This window comes from Narcine bancroftii, chromosome 1 (assembly GCF_036971445.1).
Source record: "Narcine bancroftii isolate sNarBan1 chromosome 1, sNarBan1.hap1, whole genome shotgun sequence".
Taxonomy (NCBI): Eukaryota; Metazoa; Chordata; class Chondrichthyes; order Torpediniformes; family Narcinidae; genus Narcine; species Narcine bancroftii.
In genome coordinates, this window is record NC_091469.1 from 450,079,659 (window position 1) to 450,100,201 (window position 20,543).

At 37.7% G+C, this 20,543-nt stretch overlaps 2 protein-coding genes across 13 annotated transcripts in view; one reads left to right on the plus strand and one right to left on the minus strand.

The window, feature by feature from the left end:
* abi1a (abl-interactor 1a) overlaps positions 1-5,051 on the plus strand; it is a 91,940-nt gene extending 86,889 nt beyond the window's left edge. For all 11 annotated transcript variants that reach the window (XM_069914555.1, XM_069914558.1, XM_069914562.1 and 8 more), the window contains one exon: positions 3,614-5,051. In XM_069914555.1, the coding sequence (XP_069770656.1) occupies positions 3,614-3,789 (176 nt within the window). In that variant the 3' untranslated portion in view covers positions 3,790-5,051. The remainder of the gene's footprint in view (positions 1-3,613) is intronic.
* pdss1 (prenyl (decaprenyl) diphosphate synthase, subunit 1) overlaps positions 3,856-20,543 on the minus strand; it is a 39,596-nt gene continuing 22,908 nt past the window's right edge. Inside the window, exons 3-11 of one of the 2 annotated variants that reach the window (XM_069914566.1) lie at positions 19,013-19,145; positions 15,446-15,573; positions 14,168-14,309; positions 12,434-12,545; positions 12,244-12,353; positions 9,406-9,486; positions 9,219-9,332; positions 8,149-8,229; positions 3,856-5,392 (exon numbers count right to left, since the gene is read on the minus strand). In XM_069914566.1, coding sequence (XP_069770667.1) covers positions 5,252-5,392; positions 8,149-8,229; positions 9,219-9,332; positions 9,406-9,486; positions 12,244-12,353; positions 12,434-12,545; positions 14,168-14,309; positions 15,446-15,573; positions 19,013-19,145 — 1,042 coding nt within the window. In that variant the 3' untranslated portion in view covers positions 3,856-5,251. Of the gene's footprint in view, positions 5,393-8,148; positions 8,230-9,218; positions 9,333-9,405; positions 9,487-12,243; positions 12,354-12,433; positions 12,546-14,167; positions 14,310-15,445; positions 15,574-16,000; positions 16,140-19,012; positions 19,146-20,543 lie in introns of those variants that run through there. The other variant, XM_069914567.1, reaches the window with a different exon arrangement.

Here is a 20,543-nt window from a genome sequence, read left to right on the forward strand (position 1 = left end):
ACAGCTGGAGGATAATGGAACAGATAAAATCGTTGAAGAAAATAACAAACAATAAAGATGACAGAATTAGTTGGGTCCATTCTTGCTGCAATCTAAAACAGAACTTTTGAAGTATACTTTAATTCAGTTGTTTTAATTAAATGTGCACGTGTTTTCTTTTATTCCTGCTATAGTCTTTTATAAATTGTGCACATATTTTCCCATGCTCTTATTTGCGTGTTTTATTGCTACAATTTTCTGGTACTGGATAGGTTTATATATGTTCGCACAACATCACAATGTACTGTGCTGTACATAATGCTTAATTATATTTTAATTAAGCTTGGATAATTTTGTTTAAATACAAGAGCATAATACATTGAACAGGATTGCGAATGTAGTAAATTGAATTCAAAGTTTTTACCTTTTTAAATTTCCTTCACGTTCCTGCAGATAAGGTCATCAACGCGTCACTAATTGGACCCGGCATACTGGGTGTCCTGTTCATATTGGGTAACCCAGTATGAATGAATCAACAATGATGCTATGTCCCTTGGTGGTTAATCCACGGGTCAATTTAGCCCCTCCCTTACCAGTTGGGAGCGTTCACAGGTGAACTGGTAAATTGGTGGTTAATTACTGGGTTCAAGGGCCAGTGTGAAAGGGGGATATTATTGTTAAATGATGTGCTGAGATATGGCTGGTATTTTGTAACTTAAAATGAATCATGACTGAATACAAAATTGGAGATGAAGAGGACAGGATGCAGGTTAGCGAAATAGGCTAATGGTAGAATGTAAAGAAATGGGAAATGCACTTCATTGATTTTAATTGTTCTTTAGGGGCTTGACCAGAATAACTGAATCTTTTGGTAAAAATTTAAAGATAGTGTTTTTAGAAAGAACAATTAAGGATTTTGAAATATATGACATGTTAATTAATGTATTGTATTTCATATATCAAGGTATGTGACATTGACACCGAACCATACAAAGTGACATTTATGCAAGGGAATGTAGGTTGTAAGCACAGACAATTAATATTTAGAAAGGTAATTTTAGATCTTGACAGCTGGGAATACAGTAGTAAAAATGTGGGAGAATGGGAAAGGGTTGTAGGTCTAGAAATGGTTAAGATGAAGGAACAGGATTTTGGACAGATTAAGGAATAAGTACAATGTAGAAAGAGCCAAGGCAGTACACTTTGTTTTTGTCTTGGTTTGGTGGAAGTGCAATGGAACAAATCTGGGATAAGCAGAAAAGATGGGAAAGATCATTTTCAAGAAAGGTTGTTTCTTTTGCCTTAAAAGTGAAGGTTCAATGGTTAAATTGGACCAAAGATTTGAGATTGAAATTTAACAAAAAATCTTTGATGGTTGGTAATTTGGTATGGGGGAGTCCTAGAAGATGTTGCTCTTTATCATGGCCAGAATTAACACGTACCTAAGTAAAGATCTGGACCCACTGCAATTTGCCTTTTACCACAATCACTTCTTAGCAGATGCAATATCGCTGGCTCGCCACTCAGCTCTGGATCACCTCGAAAACAGCAATTCATACATACAACTGCTCTTCATCGACTACAGCTCGGCCTTCAATACCATTATTCCCTCAGTGCTGGTCAAGAAGCTACAAACTCTTGTCCTCTGTACCCCACTCTGCAACTAGATCCTTGACTTGCTCATTGGAAGACCACAGTCAGTACAAATTAGAAAAAACCTCTCCTCACAGATAATCAACACAAGTGCACCCCAAGGATGTGTGCTATCCCCACTGCTCTACTCGTTATACACCCATGACTGCTTGGCCAGGCACAATTCCAATGCCATCTCCAAATTTGCCAATGACACCAATTGTCAGCAGAATCACACATGGCAATGAGGAAGCGTGCAAGAGGGAGATAGATCAACTTATTGAATGGTGTAACAACTTTGTGCTCAACATTAGCAAAACCAAGGAGATAATTGTGGACTTCAGGAGGAAGTCAGGGAAACATCAACCAGTCCTCAGTGAGGGCTCAGTAGTGGGGAGGGTGAAGAACTTCAAATCCCTGGGTGTCAAAATCTCAAACTATTTGTTCCTGGAGCCTCTGTGTTGATGTAATCATGAAGAAGGCTCATCAGTGCTATACTTCGTAAGGGATTTGAGAAGATTCAGTATGTCACTGAAAACTTTAGTAAACTTCTACAGGTGTACAGTGGAGAGCATTCTGGCTGGTTGCATCACTGCCTGGTATGGAGGTGCCAACTTTCAGGACAAGAATAAACTCCAGAGGGTTGTTAACTCAGCCTGCGACATCACAGGCACTGAACCTTACTCCACTGAGGTCATTTACATGAGGTGGTGTCTTAAAAAAGCAGCCTCTATCCTCAAAGAACCCCCCCACCCAGGCCATGCCCTTTTCACTCTGCTTCTTCTTTGGCTTGGCTTCGCGGACGAAGATTTATGGAGGGGGTAAATGTCCACGTCAGCTGCAGGCTCGTTTGTGGCTGACAAGTCCGATGCGGGACAGGCAGACACGGTTGCAGCGGAAAATTGGTTGGTTGGAGTTGGGTGTTGGGTTTTTCCTCCTTTGCCTTTTGTCAGTGAGGTGGGCTCTGCGGTCTTCTTCAAAGGAGGTTGCTGCCCGCCAAACTGTGAGGCGCCAAGATGCACGGTTTGAGGCGAGATCAGCCCACTGGTGGTGGTCAATGTGGCAGGCAACAAGAGATTTCTTTAGGCAGTCCTTGTACCTTTTCTTTGGTGCACCTCTGTCATGGTGGCCAGTGGAGAGCTTTATCATTGAGGAAAATGTATAGAAGCCTAAAGACTAGCACTCAATGGCACAAGGACAGCTTCTTCCCTGCTGCCATTAGATTCCTGAATAATCAGTGAACCAAAGACACTGCCTTATTTTTTGTGCACAATTATTTATTTTTTATAGTAATATAAGATTTGCATTATAACGCTGCTGCAAAATATCAAATTTCATGACAATAAATTCTGATGATCTCATCACCTTTATGGGGAATCCAGATCCAATTACTTTTCATAAATATTGGGACTGTTTAATATTACAATGATACAGGATGAACCTTGAGTTATAAAATTAATCCTCTTTTTTTAAAAAAAGATTTAAGCTAGAGGACTCTTAACTGGAGGACTCTTATTCTGTAATTTGTAGAAAGCTAGCATATTTTTGATGTAGTTCGGGCTGTTTAATTTATCTAGCATTATTTGGTGCAAATCTGGCTGTTCAGCTCTGAGTAGCAATGGATTATGTAAGAAATACAAGTATTCTGATTTCAATTGTGCATGTCCATCAACTAATTTATTTTAATTGTTTGAATTTTAATGATACAGCATGATAGAAGGCCCTTCTAGCCATGAAATCTGTGCTAAGCAATTAACCTGCCAGCCCTGTGCATTTTGGAGGGTGGGAGGAAACTGGTGCACCAGGAGAAAACGTGCTTATTTTTAAACTGAATCCATCCCTTAAAAAAGCCTCAAAAGGATCTTCCCAGTTGCTTGTGCCTGTTGGATTGATTTGTCGTTTTTTTTTTAAAAGCACTTTGATGCCTGCAACTTTTAAAATGAATAAAACAGTATTTAATGTTTTGTAATGACAATTTTGTCTCAATTCTTTTTTTAAACAGTTGTGGCAATATACGACTACTCGAAGGATAAAGATGACGAATTGTCTTTCATGGAGGGTTCAATCATTTATGTGATCAAGAAGAATGATGATGGCTGGTATGAAGGAGTCATCAATGGAATAACTGGTTTGTTTCCTGGAAATTATGTGGAACCTATCATGCACTATGCAGATTGAAGAAAGCCTGCATCTTCCTTTATTCAGCGGCCAGCCTAAGCATATTAGGGTGTGTGTAAATTGGGGACGATTTATTGATATCTTTTCAAGGATGCCATTACTTTTGAGTTGAGCATGAATACTGACATGATTAGATTGAAAATACAACTTCAGACTAGCACTAAGTGAAAATGCAAGTGCTGGTTAAATTTCCACAATATGTGAGGATAGCATGCAAAGAGTATTGTAGCCAATTCATTTTTTTTTAACCTGAAATGCTTCCAATATGTTGTAATTTTCATTTAATCGGTGAGCACTCAGAATTGTAATCTCATGAACAGTCACATGAATCTATAAAGTTATGTGGATAAAGCTTGGGTGTCTTCTAAACAAAGTACGATAGTAATTTGTACTCAACAGGTTAAACATTTTATGGATAAAATTTACATAATGAAAAAATCATCTGTAGTCACAAAGTGAACCAAAGTGTAGTCTGGTATGTTGTCGGTTCATTTGTACAGTGGAAATTGTCTGGATCATTGGGTTTGTATAGTCCTGGTCAATTTTATCAAATAGTTTACTAATCTTTAGAATAGTACTCCTATTAACATTCAAATTATTAGCTCTGTTCTAATTTGGAAACAGGCAATTCTACTGTACAATTTTGTTTAACTGTTTCTGACACCTGGTGGCTCAGGCTTGAATGATTGTTTTCCTTTCTTTAAAGCAAAATATCATTTATTTCAAGGGTATTGCTTCGTAAATATTTGAATTTTTGTCCTAATAAGTTCGAGATTCCATAAAATCAGCATTCAGTCGTGTTCCTCTAGTAGTTGGTAGTGTTTGAAATTAATGCTTCGTGGTGAAGCTAATAAGAAACCAAGAATCTATTGTGCATAATAATTGTAATCAAAATGATAAAATTCAGAAGTAGCATATTTTGAGCTGCACAGAAAGCAAATAAGATGGGTGGTAATCCAGTGCCATATTTTGAGGCATTTTAAAATTTCTTGTACCACATTTTTCTAATTTTTTAAAGTGCTTGAGCCTGACTTAATAAAAAAAATTATGTACAAACAAAATGACAGTTAAATTTATTTACTTTGAAAGGGCACAGTGTTGGGGCCATACATTGAAATGCTGAGGCTTTCTTATTAACTTCTGCCTTATGTTTATCAACTTCACTTCAGTCTTTCAAACAATGCATTCTTTTAATTTGTGTATATATAACCTGTTAAAATTGTATGTACAGTCTTTTATAATAAATCATTTCAGTATAAAAATTACTTTGCATGGACACTAATTCAGATTTTAAATTGTATTGTACACTGTCCAAAACCAGACCAACATTTTCCTCATCTGGATGATGTTCATGTCATCCAAAATGTAAACAGATTTCTTGATGTCTTGGCTTCGATGTGGAATTTTTGATATTCAGTTGCAAACTCCATAGCTGCCACAAGTGGTATGTAAACTTGGACTCTCATTTGTGCCGCGTGAGTACAATTTCTGAAAGTTGAATCAAGGCATCTCTTTCTGGTGAAGGATGCAACAAGGAGATTTGTCGAATGGCTTCTTGACAGTATTGATGTGCAAGATAGCATGTTTGCTGAACACCATCGCTCTGAAAATAGATGAATTTATTGAAAGGGTCAGCTACTAAATGCTAAACATTTCATTGTATGAAAGAAAATTGACATTCAAATGACTGACCAAGGTCCCAACCTTCAGCCCCTCAACTATGCCAACTAGAGCCAATGTACTCATCTCCTTTTCCTGTGAGTGTACTACCCAGAACTGGATTAGGTCATGGCTAAAGCCCACATGATCCTCCTCCATGTTTCTATCATCCAGCACTCTAAACCATGCTGCAGTTACAACCATTCTCTGGTGGTATCCTGCTTAGTTACAGCTTCCAAGGTGATGCTCAAATTTTAGCAATAAATGCCTTTTACATCTAAAATTCCTATCCAGTCCACTACCACAAATTATATTTGGGGAACTTCTACTACTTGTCAACTTAAAGCTGAACCACTACTTTCATTTCAGTTTGAATTTGAGCATCAATTATGCTGGCATTCTAACTACATTTTACTTCACTTCATGTTCTTTCATCACCCTCCTGACCAGTCATCTTGGTTCAAACTTGCTGAATCTAATTTCCATTTTCAAATTAAAGTACTACTTGTTGAATTTGATTAGCCTTTATCAGTGAACTCTAGCTGCTTGCCAGTGCCTTTCAACAAACTCCATTTAATTGATCGACTTTCCCATATTGTTATGCTGGGTTGCCTTTAACCAAGGATGTGGGTATTGGCTTTAATATCCCCTTTATCTTAAGGTACATTTGTTAACAATGTCCTTGGATGTATTGTTAGATTAGAAGCATTTGTGAATGGAATAAGTCGGCCATATTAGCTTGCCATTACTTATTTAAAAACAATATGGCTATTGGAATTTTTTAAATATTCAAGTTAACATTTCAATTCAGTAGCTAATGACTGTCACTTACCCCAAATCTACACAAATGTTCTGGAAGCAAACCAAATTAATTAAAATTATGGAAACAAAAAACATTTGATTAATTTTGATTCCAACAGAATAATTTGTCTGCATTAATCTAACTATATTCAAATTTTAAATGGTTTTATGTAGGACAGTAACCACACAATTTGCTTTTGCTATTGGGATGCGTATCCCTTCAATTCTGGTATATTACAAATTATATGAAAATGAATTTAAATCCATACTTGGCAAATTAATGGAAGAGGAATAAAGTGAATGTTGACATGCTATGACCTGCAGGCACTAATGCATGGAAAATTAGGTACAAGAGTTATATTCCCTATCAAGAAGTAGCCAATAGTATTCAGAAGATTTTTGAATATTTCAAGTGCAATACATCCAAGTTTGGTAATGGTTAACAGTTGACAAATCAGAAGTATAGATGTTCAGAATTATTAGGAAATAACTATCAACAATGAAAAAGGTATGACTTCATCTGACTGATGTGGAGCCAAAATCCATAAAGTAATATGGACCAGGCTTTGTTGCTCATTAAATAGACAGATGAAGAACTCCTAATGAATTTATTAATCACTTAATTGATGATTTAGAACAGTAAAGCTCAGCTATCATATTCAAACCACATTGGCATCAATTTGTTAAACATTAGGTAGAGGTAGTTGTCAAAACTAATTATTGGATATTTAAGTATTTCATAGCAAGTATTTGAAATCTGAAGTTGCACAATAATTTGGGTTCTGTTCTTGTCTTAGGCAATTACAATTTGCAATTGCACACAACTGCTTCATGAATTGCATCTTTTAGTACAGGAACTGCAACTCAATTTTTCTTTTCGTTGGTATTTGTATCCAAATATTAAGCCACTATTGTTTAATTAGATTTTGTTCAAGTTAAAACTAATTGTAGACCGTACTGTTTTTGTCCACTGAAACCAACTGAGAATGTCAATGACTTGCCAGTTTCAGTTGAATATCCCTATTCTGGACTCCATAAAAGTCCTGTTGGCAAAATAACATGAGCTAACCACAAACCTTAATTCATGATGGTAGAAAAAAATATGCAACATCCAAAACAATGAATTTTAAGCAGTAGCAACATTTGTTACAGTATGGTTTAGTTTGTGCAAAAGTTAGATTTGAATTTTTAAAAAATCCTAGCACAATTGAACAGTAAAACTTAAAAAAAAAAGCAATTTAAGCCCCTTTCACACTTGCCAGTGATCCCAGGAATCGAACGCCAATCGGCCTTTAAAGTGGCAAGTTGATAACAGATGTATTAAAATACTAGTCACATCTGCTCAATGCTGGCGTCAGATGATGTCATCTCATGACAGGGATTGCCAGCCTTGACCCCTAGTACAATCCCCGGCATTTGCAGGCACTTCCTATTGAAGGTAGAACAGACCAAATGCAGGGGATAAACCCTTGCAAGTGTGAAAGCATTCAGTGTCCCAGTTAGGAGTGGTCTAGTGTGAAAGGCCAACCCCCCATTCAGTGAACTGACAATTTACTGGGATGCAAGTGTGAAAGGGACTATAGTCAGTTTCTTCTGATTGCCATAATACCCTCTCCAATTTTTGGCTAATTATTAACATCTAATGGTAGGACCATATAATGGGACTGAAATCAAGGCCAATAAACAATCTTGTCAAAGTATTGTATTTATATAATTTTGGTAATCTTGTGTCGATTTCATGCCAGTTACTCATTCAAAACAATTTTGTCAAATACATGGAGTTGAAATTGCACTAATTCCCTATCCAACACAATTGTGACAACAAACCAGGATAATCAGTTAATAACAGATGTATTAAAATACTAGTCACATCCTAAAGATAATTGAGTAAATGTTTACCTGTTGTACATATTCCCAAGCCAGATCTACATCTCCATCTGCACTGAAGCGCCTCATTATCAAAGCATGCAGTTCTGGAAACTTAAAGATGAGCATTTAATATGAGCAGTGTTTCAATAGTTATTACTTTAAACACAAGGCTGAGGTGGAAAATCAATTTATTCAACTTTGTTGTCAGAAATCTGCATATAGGTAGCCCACTATAAGCAAATACTTAATACTAATATATTGTATTTTCTATAATTTTATAGAAGGTTGTAGATTCTTCAATAAACATTGTTACAGGAACCTAAAGAGAAACTGCACAGCAAGAAGTAAACCCCAGCCCAACCTGCAAAGGGAGGAAGAGTGGGTAACACTGACGTACATCCATATCAGTCTTGGAAATCTCCATTTCCACCATATTAGAGGGAGAAAAGGTTCCAACTATTCATCATGCAAAAAAAAAAGCTACTTGATTTCACACCCAGGGTCTAATTTCATGATTATGTTTCTTCCCACTGATCTCTGGTCCTTGCATAAGAAGTTAAACTTGAGGAACAATATAATCTTACAAGGCCATGAAGCTAGATAACTGGCCAGTTCTACATTAACCATTAACAACTGCTGCAATAATTCTGGGATCACCCATTCAACAATTCTTTCTATTATTCACCCTTCCTTCACATTTAAGTGCGAAGTGATGCATTTTGGAGGGTCAAACTTGAAGGCAAAATACACGGTAAACGGCAGGATTTTTAACATTGTGCAGAAAAAAGTGAGGGACCTTGGGGTCCAAATCCATAAATCTATCAAGGTTGCCACACAGACTAATCGGGTAGTTAAGGCTTACAATGTGGTGCCTTCATGAGTTGAGAGGTGAAATTCTGGTTAGACCATACTCAGAATATTGTTCAGTTCTGCTGAACTCATTACGGGAAAGATGTAGAAGCTATAGAAAAGGTACAGAAGAGATTTGCCTGGATTGGAGAACAAGCATTTTGAGAACCGGGGATTTTAATTAGAGGACATTGTACAAGGTGATGGGGAGGAAGGTTTAGGGGAGACAATATAAACAATATTTACATTACCTGCTGGCAAGCAAATAAAACAGGGCCAGTTGCCAATCCAAGCTTTAGATCAGCAGCAGTAGGTTTTCCCAACTGATTAGTGCTCGAGGTGAAATCCAGCACATCATCTATCAACTAAAACATTAGGAATATCATTTGAAAATTGTCATCTTGTGCAAGGAATACTGTGAAAAATTGCATACAGTACCTGAAAAGCTATTCCAAGATTTCTCCCATATTGATATGCAATTTCCTGGACTTTTGGATCACAGTTACCAAGTATAGAGACCTGGAATTAAAATAAAATCAATAAGAACAACTATACTCTTTGACTGTTAAGTTCGTAACACTTAAATTTTAATAGATTAATTTTCAAAAAGTGAAATTTGTCAGTACAAAGTAGCCCCTTCAGCTCAACTTGTCCATGCCAATTAAGATACCTTTCTCAGTTAAATGGAAAGTCTGCAGACGCTGTGTTTAGCGCAATAACACAAGTGCTGGAGGAACTCAGTAGGTCACACAGCATCTACAGGATGTAAAGGGTAACAAACATTTCAGGCCTGAACAAAAAGAAAGCAGGCGCCTGCATAAAATGGTGAGGAGAGAAGGGAGAAGTACAGGCACAAGAGGTCATAAGTGGGTGAGTAGAAGTCAAAAAGCTGAGAAATTAAAGGAAATAGAGGGAAAGGAGAAAGAAACAAGGCATGGGATTTTAAAAGAAACTGGAGGTCAATGTTAATGCCATCTGGCTGGAGGTGCCCAGATGGAATATTAAATGTTGGTCCTCCAATTTGCAGATAACCTCAGTTTGGCAGTGCACAAGGTCACAGAAAGACATGTCACTATGGAAATTAAAATGGATGGCTCCTGGGAGGTCCCTGCGATTGCAGCCTACTGAAAGTTGCTCAATGAAACTATCTCACAGAATGCATCCAGTCTCTCCAATGTGGAGGAGGCCATAACAGGAGCAATAGATGACCCCTGCAGATTCATAAGTGTTGCTTTACTTGGAAGGATTGTTTGGGGGCCCTAAATGGTGGTGAGAGAGGAGGTATGGGGACAGGTGAAGCATTTCTTGCAGTCACATGGGTAGGTACTGAGGTGGTAATGAGCCATCGAGGCAGTCTGAGGATGTGGTCCCTATAGAAAGCAAGGATGGGTGTGGGGTGGGGAGATTTGTTGGATGGTGGAATCACATAGGTGACAGAAATTGCAGAGGATAATATGTTGGAATCAGAGGCTGGTTTAGAACATACATCACTACAGCATAGTACAGGCCTTTTGGCCTATCATGTGCTGATCTATATAAACCTACTCAACAAACTAAGCCTTTTCCTACCTCAAACCCATAACTCTCCATTTTTCTTGCACCCATGGATGGTTCTGTCTAAGAATCTTGTCCATATTGTACCAGCCTCCACTACCACCCCTGGCAATGCATTCCAGACACTCACCTCTGACATCTCGTGTAAACCTTCCTCCCCTCACCTTATACAGATGTCCACTGGTGTTTGCTACTCTCACTCCAGAATAGTTGCTGGACGTCCACCCTATATAATACCCCTCGATCTTGTAGACTTCTATTAACTTGTGCTTTTTCACTCCAAAGAGAAAAAAACCCTAGCACTGTTAAACCTGGCTCACAAGAAATGTTCTCAAATCCAGGTATTATCCAGGTAAATCTGCATAATCTCCATAGCTTCCACATCCAATAGTGAACAGTTTTATAGAACTTTGATATTACTTCATGAGTCAATCAGTCTCCTGACTAATGGCCAGCATACCATATGCCTTTTTAACTACCCTATCAACCTGTGTCAACCCTGAGAGAACTATGGTCTGTTCTTGTGCTCTTAAGAATCCTGGCATTAATTATGTACTCCACCTTCAAGTTTGTCCTTTCAAAATGCACCACTTCACACTTATCCAAATTGAATTCAATCTGCTACTTTACTGCCCAACTCCTCATCCTGTCTATATCCTGTTCTAACCTACAACAATCTTCTCACCTATCCACAACACCTCCAATCTTCATGTCATCTGCAAACTTGCTGACTCATCCCTCTACTTCTTTGTCTAGGTCATTTATTATATTAAAAATATATCACAAAAAGCAAGGATCCCAGAACAGATCCCTGCAGAACACCATTGATCACTGACCTCCAGGCAGAATATGTGCCATCTTCTATTACCCTCTGCTTTCTGCAGGCAAGCAGATTCTTTATTTGGGTTGAATTAATTGATATTAACCATACTGAAATAGCCATGATCTTCATTTTATCTTCATGTTAAGGAAAGCAGGAGGAAATTAGGGTTTTTCTGCACTAACAAAAAAGTCCAACTATGAATAAACACATCACTGCTCAAGAAATTGCAATTCCTAATGCACTAAATATTCAAGTCAGAGTCCTCAAATAAAGAGGTGCAAAGAAATACAATTTAAGCCAAGGATAAAAAGAATAAATTCCTCCAAAATTCAATCGTCATTGTAGTCTTTGAACACAAAATAAAGGACATTTACAAACTAATCAGGTAGAGTGACAGAACAGGTATGAGATATATTAATGGCAATCACCAAGTACAGAACATTTCATTTAGATTTAAAAATACACTCCATATAACCATATAACCACTTACAGCACAGAACAGGTCAGTTCGGCCCTACTAGTCCATGCCGTAACAAATCCCCACCCTCCTAGTCCCACTGACCAGCACCCGGTCCATACCCCTTCAGTCCTCTCCTATCCATGTAACTATCCAGTCTTTCCTTAAATGTAACCAATGATCCCGCCTCGACCACGTCTGTCGGAAGCTTATTCCACATCCCTACCACCCTTTGCGTAAAATTTCCCCTCATGTTCCCCATATAATTTTCCCCTTTCAATCTTAAACCATGCCCTCTAGTTTGAATCTCCCCCACTCCTGATTTTTTTTCCAGATCTGAACCATCCTGGTTATTAGGGTAAAAAGAATGTGTTAATCAAGTGCACAAACTTAACTGGAAAACACAATTCCAGTTACTTTACTTAAGACAGAACGTACATACTGCTTTACAACTGTTTGCTATAAGACTTGCAGTCTTCTTAAACGTTTTCTCAAGGTAATGTACAAATCTCTCGTTTTCATTTTCTTTGGAACCCAACTGCATAAATTCCCCTAAACAGGAAGAGAAAAGTACAGATTAATAAACCATTGATTATCAAATTCTTAAGCCTTAAAGTTACTTTAAAACTAACCTCGTACTAAATCTTCAATTGCTTGAGTGAAAATGGACACTACAGTGTTGTTACCAAGTCGTGCAAGGGCCATGGAGGCTGCTGAGAGAACAAAGTCTCCAGCCAAAATTGCCTATAAATGAAGGGAAAACCAATTTCATGCAGTACAAGTTAGGTTATTACAAAAGTTTCTTGAACTGCCTCAGCACTTAAGACTATACTGCTCTGGTAAAAAATCTTTTCACTAAGTTTAAAAAAAAAATATTGATTAGTTTTGTTTTCCTTTTTAATCAATCTTATTTTGTTTTCACCCTTTAACAGAAATATTTCCCACATTACATACAAGGAGAGGTTGGACTTTGGACATTTTCTCCAAAGCGTCAGATGCTGACGGGATGACAGAAGTTTATAAAGTTATGAAAGGAACATGAGAAACGTCAAACGCAAAAGTGCAAGTCAATATTTTTTTTACAATAAAAGAATGATGGGAGTCTGAGATACATTGTCAGGGTGTGACAAGTGAAAGAAAATAAGACGAATTTTAGACAGGCACATAAACATTCAGGAAATGGAAGGATAGGGATCAAATTATGGCAAATGGGAATAGTTTAGCTTTGAATCATGGTCAGTCAAGTCATGATGGCAAAAAGGCCTTGTTCCTGTGATGTACTGTTTTATTAATAGAAATATATTACATTTTTCCTACCATCAAGGCAACATGGATAGGCAAGCTGTGAGGATTTGGGACAGACAGCATGGAAATGAAGCTCAGGTACACACTGGCTGGCATAGTTAGCAAGGGCTTTTTATAGGGGATTACCATAACTGGTTTCATAAATGAGATGGAAGCTACAAATTTGCCACAAAATGATAGGATAGTTAAAAAATATATAACCAAAGATGGTGAGACAGCAGTTCCATCATATCCAACACATGGTGAAACACTAGAATCCAGACAGTCAACACATGCAACAGTTTCTGCTGCTTCTATTCTGATCAAGATGAATAACCATGCTGTTCACCACTGCAATTCACTACAGCAGCTCATTCTATAACAAGCAATACAGCAATGAGATCATTTTAACTATCATTACTGCAGGAATGCCAGATTTCTGCAAACTCAACCAAATTCCCACTACATAACCACAAAGACCAAAGTCATTGGGTATATTTAAGGTAGGCAGATTTTTGATTTAGAAGGGAATCAAGGAGATTAGGGAGAAGGCAGGAGAATGGGGTTGAAAAAGATAATAAATCTGCCAATAATGGAATGGCAGGATGGACTTGATGTGCCAAATGGCCTAATTCCACTTCTATATCTTATAGTCTTATGAAATGATTTTTTTGAGCATTTGCCTTTTATCTGGCACCAGCCAGAATTGATGTAATATTTTCATGTATTTAAAGGTTGATGAGATTCTTAAGAGGATCAAACCTGCATGCAAGTTTGTCCCCTCTCCTTTCAAGAGCAAATACAATTTGAAAGCTCTAGAGAACTGTATCTGAACCTTGAAATGCAGAAGGCAAATTGATTCATTTGGCTTCCAGGGAACTGCTATTAATGGTGCAACTCCTTCCACTTAACAGAGCACAATTATTTTAGACAAGAATCACATTAAGAATCAGCCTAGTCTTATTCATATAGAAAAGCCATCGTGAAATGTAAATGAACTTTTGCATACAACATTTACAATATGGATACATGGTTGTTCACTTATTACAAGTAATTTCCTTATGCTCAATGCAGTTACTCACCTTTCTCTCTCCCCAGATTTTATTTACAGTAATTTTACCTCGTCGAGTTTCTGATCCATCAATAACATCATCATGTACCAGGCTGGCAGTATGGATCATCTCTACAATCATACCTACAGAATGTTGGCTTTTCAATAATTCCCTAGATAGCAAGGAAGGAAAAAAGATTATTGGAACTGAAAAGACAAACTAAATTTTTAATTCATACAATTGCCATTTTGGGTAACATGAACAGCTGGCTCCAGATTAAAACATACAACAGTACAACACAGTATCAGGCCTTTCAGATCACAATGTTGGTGCCAAACACCATGCCAAATTAAACAAACTCTTCTGCCTGTGCGCGATCAATATCCGGCCATTCTCCGCATGTCCATCGAGAAACGGCAAACACTAATATCATATTTGCTTTCAGCTAATTTCAGGAACCTACTATTCTGGGTGTTTAAAAAAAAACTTGTTCTGTACATATTTAAACTTTTCCCCTCTCACCTAAATATAAGTCTTTAGTATTTGAAAGTTTTACCCCCCCCCCCCCCCCCCCCCCCGGCCTCTGACACTTCAGGGAAAACCTAAGTTTGACCAATCTCTCCTTATCTTCCAGGCAGCAACCTGGTAAATAAATGACTTCTGTGTCCTTTCTAACCTTCTACTTCCTTATTGTATGTAATAGGGTGAACAGAATTGCACAAGTACAGATTATTCAAAATTTTATATAGCTGCAATGCTATTTGCTTAGTCTTACATTTCTAAATTGAAAAATTATTGGATCTTCCCATCCCATACACAAAACACTATTAAATATTGCAACGCCACTTCCCCTGGAGATCCTCCACTGAACTAAATTATGGGTTGTTTTATTGAAAATTCTAAATGGTGGCCAGAAGTACATGTCACATTGTTCAATGAATGTAAAAACTAGTTTGTACAAGCTGAAAGAATTGTTCATCAACACTGCCATTTACCTATCCAAAACTCAAAGCTTGAAGTAAATAATTACACGTTGCTTAAATTGGCACTGCACTAAATATTTTAACTATTTCCCCCTCACCCCAAAGAACTGGTAAGATGCACAGTATTATTTATCAGTGAGCTACCATCTGTTAGATTAAATTTAATGTATTTTTGTTTAACTAGCCAGGCAGATAAGGCACTAAGCATTTTGTTTTTATTCCATCAGAAGAGTCAGATTTTGTAGAAGTAAAACTTTGTAACACTTCTGATTGCTAGGTCACAGAAAGTTTACCACTTCAACTAATAGAACAAAACTTTTCTCACCTGCTCTTGCTATGATGGAGATTACATGCTTTTCCCATTAATATCACAATCATGGGTCGAAAAGCCTTCCCTTTCCCATCAAAATAGTAATCACAGATTTCTTTAAGATCAGAAGAAACTGCTAATTGCTGAAAAAGATATCACACATCCACAAATAAATTAGCGGCAGTAATCATAAATGCTTACATGTTCATTATTTATTCATCTTTAGATTTCTGACAAACAAACCAACTTAAAGGATCATGAACCAAGTTCTTGACAGATGCTACTTCCTGACACTTTTATATTTTTCATCTTCTGTAGGTTTACATACAGGAAAAACTTTGATTAAATGGATCTTTGTTAAATATAATAGCATACAGGCAGTCCCCGAGTTACGAATGAGATTAGTTTCCCAAGACTGTCTTTAAGTCAAATTTGTAGCCAAGTTGGAACAGGTAGCTACAGTTCTTATTTAGTGTCAGTTAGTCAAATGTTTGTCTTAGTACAGGTGCTTATCCCTTTATCCATAATTCTGAAAACTGAATATTTTTTCCATGGATGTTATGTGCTTACCATATGTGACCCGATGCGACCTTCACTTAACTCGCACTTGAAAATCCCATGTCAGTCAGCGTCAGTAGTTAGTGAAAAATTGGCCTCCTTGCAGAGCGGAGACATCATACAGGTACAACCCCCCCCCTCCCCCATTTTGCCCAGCACCTCCGATTTGGAATGCATGTGCAGAGGCTGTCCCTGGGGAGGGAGAGCGTTGGCAATCTGCAATGCCTTCATTTGAGGTACACCTAGTTTCCCATCGTTCCCTCGCTAAGTCAGAAGCAAGGTTGGCCTCCCAGGTCGGCACCAGCGGAGATGTTGGCCTCTACAATTCTATAATCTGAATTCTGAAAAGTGTCCGGTCTGAAGGTTTTTGGATAAAAGGTTAGGCACTTGTATGTAGTATACAAGTATTTTAATATCAGTGGCAAATTCATGAAGGCAATTATTTTTTTTAAAAACAGCTTTATTTGTTTTCCCCAATGTGGTAGGGCGCATTCATGGTCCTTCGACAATCGAGGCGTGTATTTGACATCATACAGGTTGCGCCAACTTTAAATGGCATACCAATGTGACCCATCCTGGGGTGGAAGATGTCCTGCATGATTTCAGCACTGCTCCTAAGGCTGGCAGAATCAGACAGGATGCAAGCGGCCAACTGACGTTGAACAAGGGTGCACTTTAATGAAGACTGGTTTATTCAAGTCTGGTGGTTGCAGCCGGACTCTGCGGTCAATCCCAGGCGGGCTAAATGCTCCCGCATGCTGCTCCACAATCCACACTTCTTCCTTTCTCTTCACGATGAAACCCTATTGTTCTTTTGCTTGGGAAAACTCTGAATTGTTGGGCAACAGCAACGTTCTCCTTCCTCAAGCTAACGAACCACTGAAGCCGCAAGTAGTCTGTTTGTAAGTACGAGATGTCCATAAAACGAGTGTTCGTAACCCAGGAACTACCTGTACTTTGTCATTTCACAATCCAAGGCTCGTCATGCCCTTGTTGAAAATGACAAAAATTTTAAGAAAAAAGTGCTATAAGTTCAGTGGTCCAAGAAGCATTGATGTACAGAAAAATAAATTTGATATTTCTGATCAGACTTTAAAAAAAAACTAGGAACATTTGGAATTACACATTTTAAGTTGGAGGGAAAGGGGAAGGGTGGAGATAAGAGACTACAAGCATTGATAGCACTTTATCAACACTGAATAAGTGTTAAGGATGAAACTTTTTAATTGTAGCTGATCTATCAGAGTTGTAGATAGAAGACAAATGAAAAAGAAAAAGTGCCTCAGCTGTGAGATATAATATACAAGACACTATCTAAAATGTAAAAATACTGTAAAAACAATGCTCAAGAATCTCAGTAGGTCAAACAGAATACTTTATATAGTAAAGATACATAACCATCATTTTGGTCTTGAGCCCTTCATCAAGATATGACAAAATGTAGGCAAGCACCTGAATAAAATGAGGGGGGGGGAGAGGGGGGAGGGGGGAGAAGCACAGGCCCATAGGCAAGAGGTAATAGGTGGATAAAGGGAGGGGGCACAAGATAAACCAGGGTGGTTTAGCTCCGAATGGAGAGGGACCTGGAGGAAAGGAAGGAGGGATAGGGAGAGAGGGAAAATGGAAGTAGTCTAGCAGAAATCAACATTTCAGGCTTGATCTCTTTATCAAGGAATGAGCAAATTATAGGCAGGCACCTGAAGAAAATGATGACCAGAAGTTCATATAGCAAAGATAAAGACACCATATACTCGGTTTCTCCAGCATTGTGTTTTTATTTCAATCACTTTGTCATGTTTTACTTCTCTCCCTTTAAAAATACTGTAACTAGCTTGCAGCTCTAGCAGCATGTTTGGAGAGAGAAAAAGTTTACATTTCAGGTTGGTGACCATTCAAAAATGAAATTCCAATACAGAATTAAAAAGGCCGAGTTCAGGTAGCCAACATTAATTACTGAGGGCTTTAAAGTTTAAAGAGATACAGATATTCAGGCTTGTATTACATAGATGGTGGGAACAGATTAAAAAAAGAGGTTTTGCATGGAAGGTGCTGGGAAAAGGGAAGTGGACATTGGTGGAGATGGAAAATTGAGCAAAGTTGTGGAAGAAATTAAGCCTTTATAATTAAGAAAGTAGAAGGGTTCTGTCAAATTGAAGGTGGGAGAAATTAATTAATTGAGTGTGAAGGCAGGTGGGAAGAATGGAAAGTGTCAAAGGGATTTAGTAGTACAGGGGAAATGAAATAAAGACCTTGTAGCAAGCAGGGTGGAAAGTGTAGCCTGCAGCTTTTTACTCTTCTCACTAAAGCCCAGCCACCAAAACCCAGTTCCATAGGCTTCCTTAAGAATCTGCCTTAAAGAAGGCTTCCAAAGCTTTACAAATGTCTGAGAGAAAAATCCAGCAATCTTTTAAGGCAGAAATTAGATAATCACCCATCTCACACAAATGTGATGTAATTGCTGCGTCAGGATCTTGTACATATATGGAAGTACCTCAAAAAAGGGTACAAGAGCACATTCTTAATTTCTTTGAGTTAATTGTTAAAAAAATATTGTTTCAGGCATTTGTTTTGATGTAGTGTTTTGTTTTTTTTAACTGAAATTTTTGAGTCTTGGAATACAACTACAGATTTTTATAACTTTTATTCAAAAATCAAAAAGGCATTTCCCATTTCAATGCAAAATCTCTTGGAAATCAATCTTTTTTTGTAAATAAAGGCATAATTAAGTTTTAGAGCACAGAAACAGGCACTTTAGCCCAACTCCCCTTTACCAGGTGGTCTACTTATTAACCCATGTTTGGACCATGGACCCAGAAATGTCTTTTAAACAATGAAAGCAATACCAATCTTTTAAATGCAGTCTAATATTAAAAAAAATTGACAAGTTTAACAGTAAGAATGGAGCAGTAATTTTCATGTTCAGAAAGAAAAAAAGGCTTGTGGCAAGGATTTGAACAATCGAGCTGTGACTCAATTCCAAAACCATTTACAAAAATTAAAAATGTGATCAGAAGTTAAACTTACCTGCTTGATTTCAGCATATAAATTTTTCAAATCTTTTTGAGCTAGCGAGTAAGGGTCTTTATACAATTTGTTACTCTGGATCTGGTTGCAGCAGCATTTAGTCCTCGTGGTGTGTACAAGTCTGGACGAAGTCCTAAAATAAGTGTATCAAAATCAATTTAATAAAGAAAATCTTTGTGTTCAAATAATCCACTATGAAAAGCAACATCTTGTTATTTTTCTTTTATAATTATGCAATAATCAGACTGCAGCATTCACCATATTTACAATTTTTTTAAAAATCAGGATGCAGTTATCATTTATACCAGTTCTTTGAAATTACGTTTTACCTCACGCCGTTCCTCACCCATTTCACATTACCCAACCATTTCTCAAGTTTTTAAATCCAATTTCATTTTGCAAGTTTGTGTTTCCATCACTTTTTCAGTAAATACTGTAATATATTGCAACTGTGCTCCCAGTCATGGGCACCAACATTAAAAAAACCTTCAAGAGGGCAAATCCTCAAAGCATCCAGGTCAGACAGGGTACCTGGCCATAACCTCAAAACCTGAGGACCAATTGGGATGGAGTTTATGCAGACATTATCAATCTTTCACTGCTACAGTCTGAGGTCCCCACCTGCTTCAAAGTAACATCCTCCATACTCATGCTCAAAAAGAGCAAAGTGACCTACCTCAATGACTATTGGCTAGAGGCATTTATGTCCATTGTAATGAACTGCTTTGAGAGGTTGGCTATGGAGCAAATTGACTCCTTTCTCACCAAGGATCTGAACCCACTTCAGGTAACATCAGCATAAAATCAACATAACAAGCCCTCCATAGAATCAAAGAATATTACAGTATGGGAACATTCCCTATCTGCCCTTCTAGTCTGTTCCAAACCATTTTTTGGCTAAGTCCCATTGACCTGCACCCAGTGCATTCCTCTCCCATCCATCTACCTGTCCAAATTCTTCTCAAATGTTAAAATTGAGCCTGCATTCAACACTTCAGCTGTCGGCTTATTCCACGCTCACATCACTCTCTGTGATTGAAGTTCCCCTTCATGTTCCTCTTAAACTTTTCCCCTTTCACCCTTAACCCATGTCCTCTGGTTTGTATCTCACCTACCCTCAGTGGAAAAAGTCTACCTATATTTACTCTCTATCCCCCTCATAATTTTAAATGCCACTATCAAATCTCCCCTCATTCTTCTATGCTCCAGGGAATAAAGTCCTAACCCATTTAGCCTTTACCTGTAAATCAGTTCCTGAAGTCTCAGCAACATCTTATTAAGTCTTCTCTGCACTCTTTCAATCTTACTGATATCTTTTCTCTAGTTAGGTGCACACAATACTCCAAATTTAGCCTCACCAATGTCTTATATAACTTTTACCATAAAAACTCAACTCAGATACTCAATACTTTGATTTATGAAGGCCAATCTGCCAAACGCTCTCTTTATAAACCAATCTACCTGTGATGCTATTTTCAGAGAATTATGCATCTGCATTCCCAGATCCCTGTTCTACCACACTCCTCAGTGC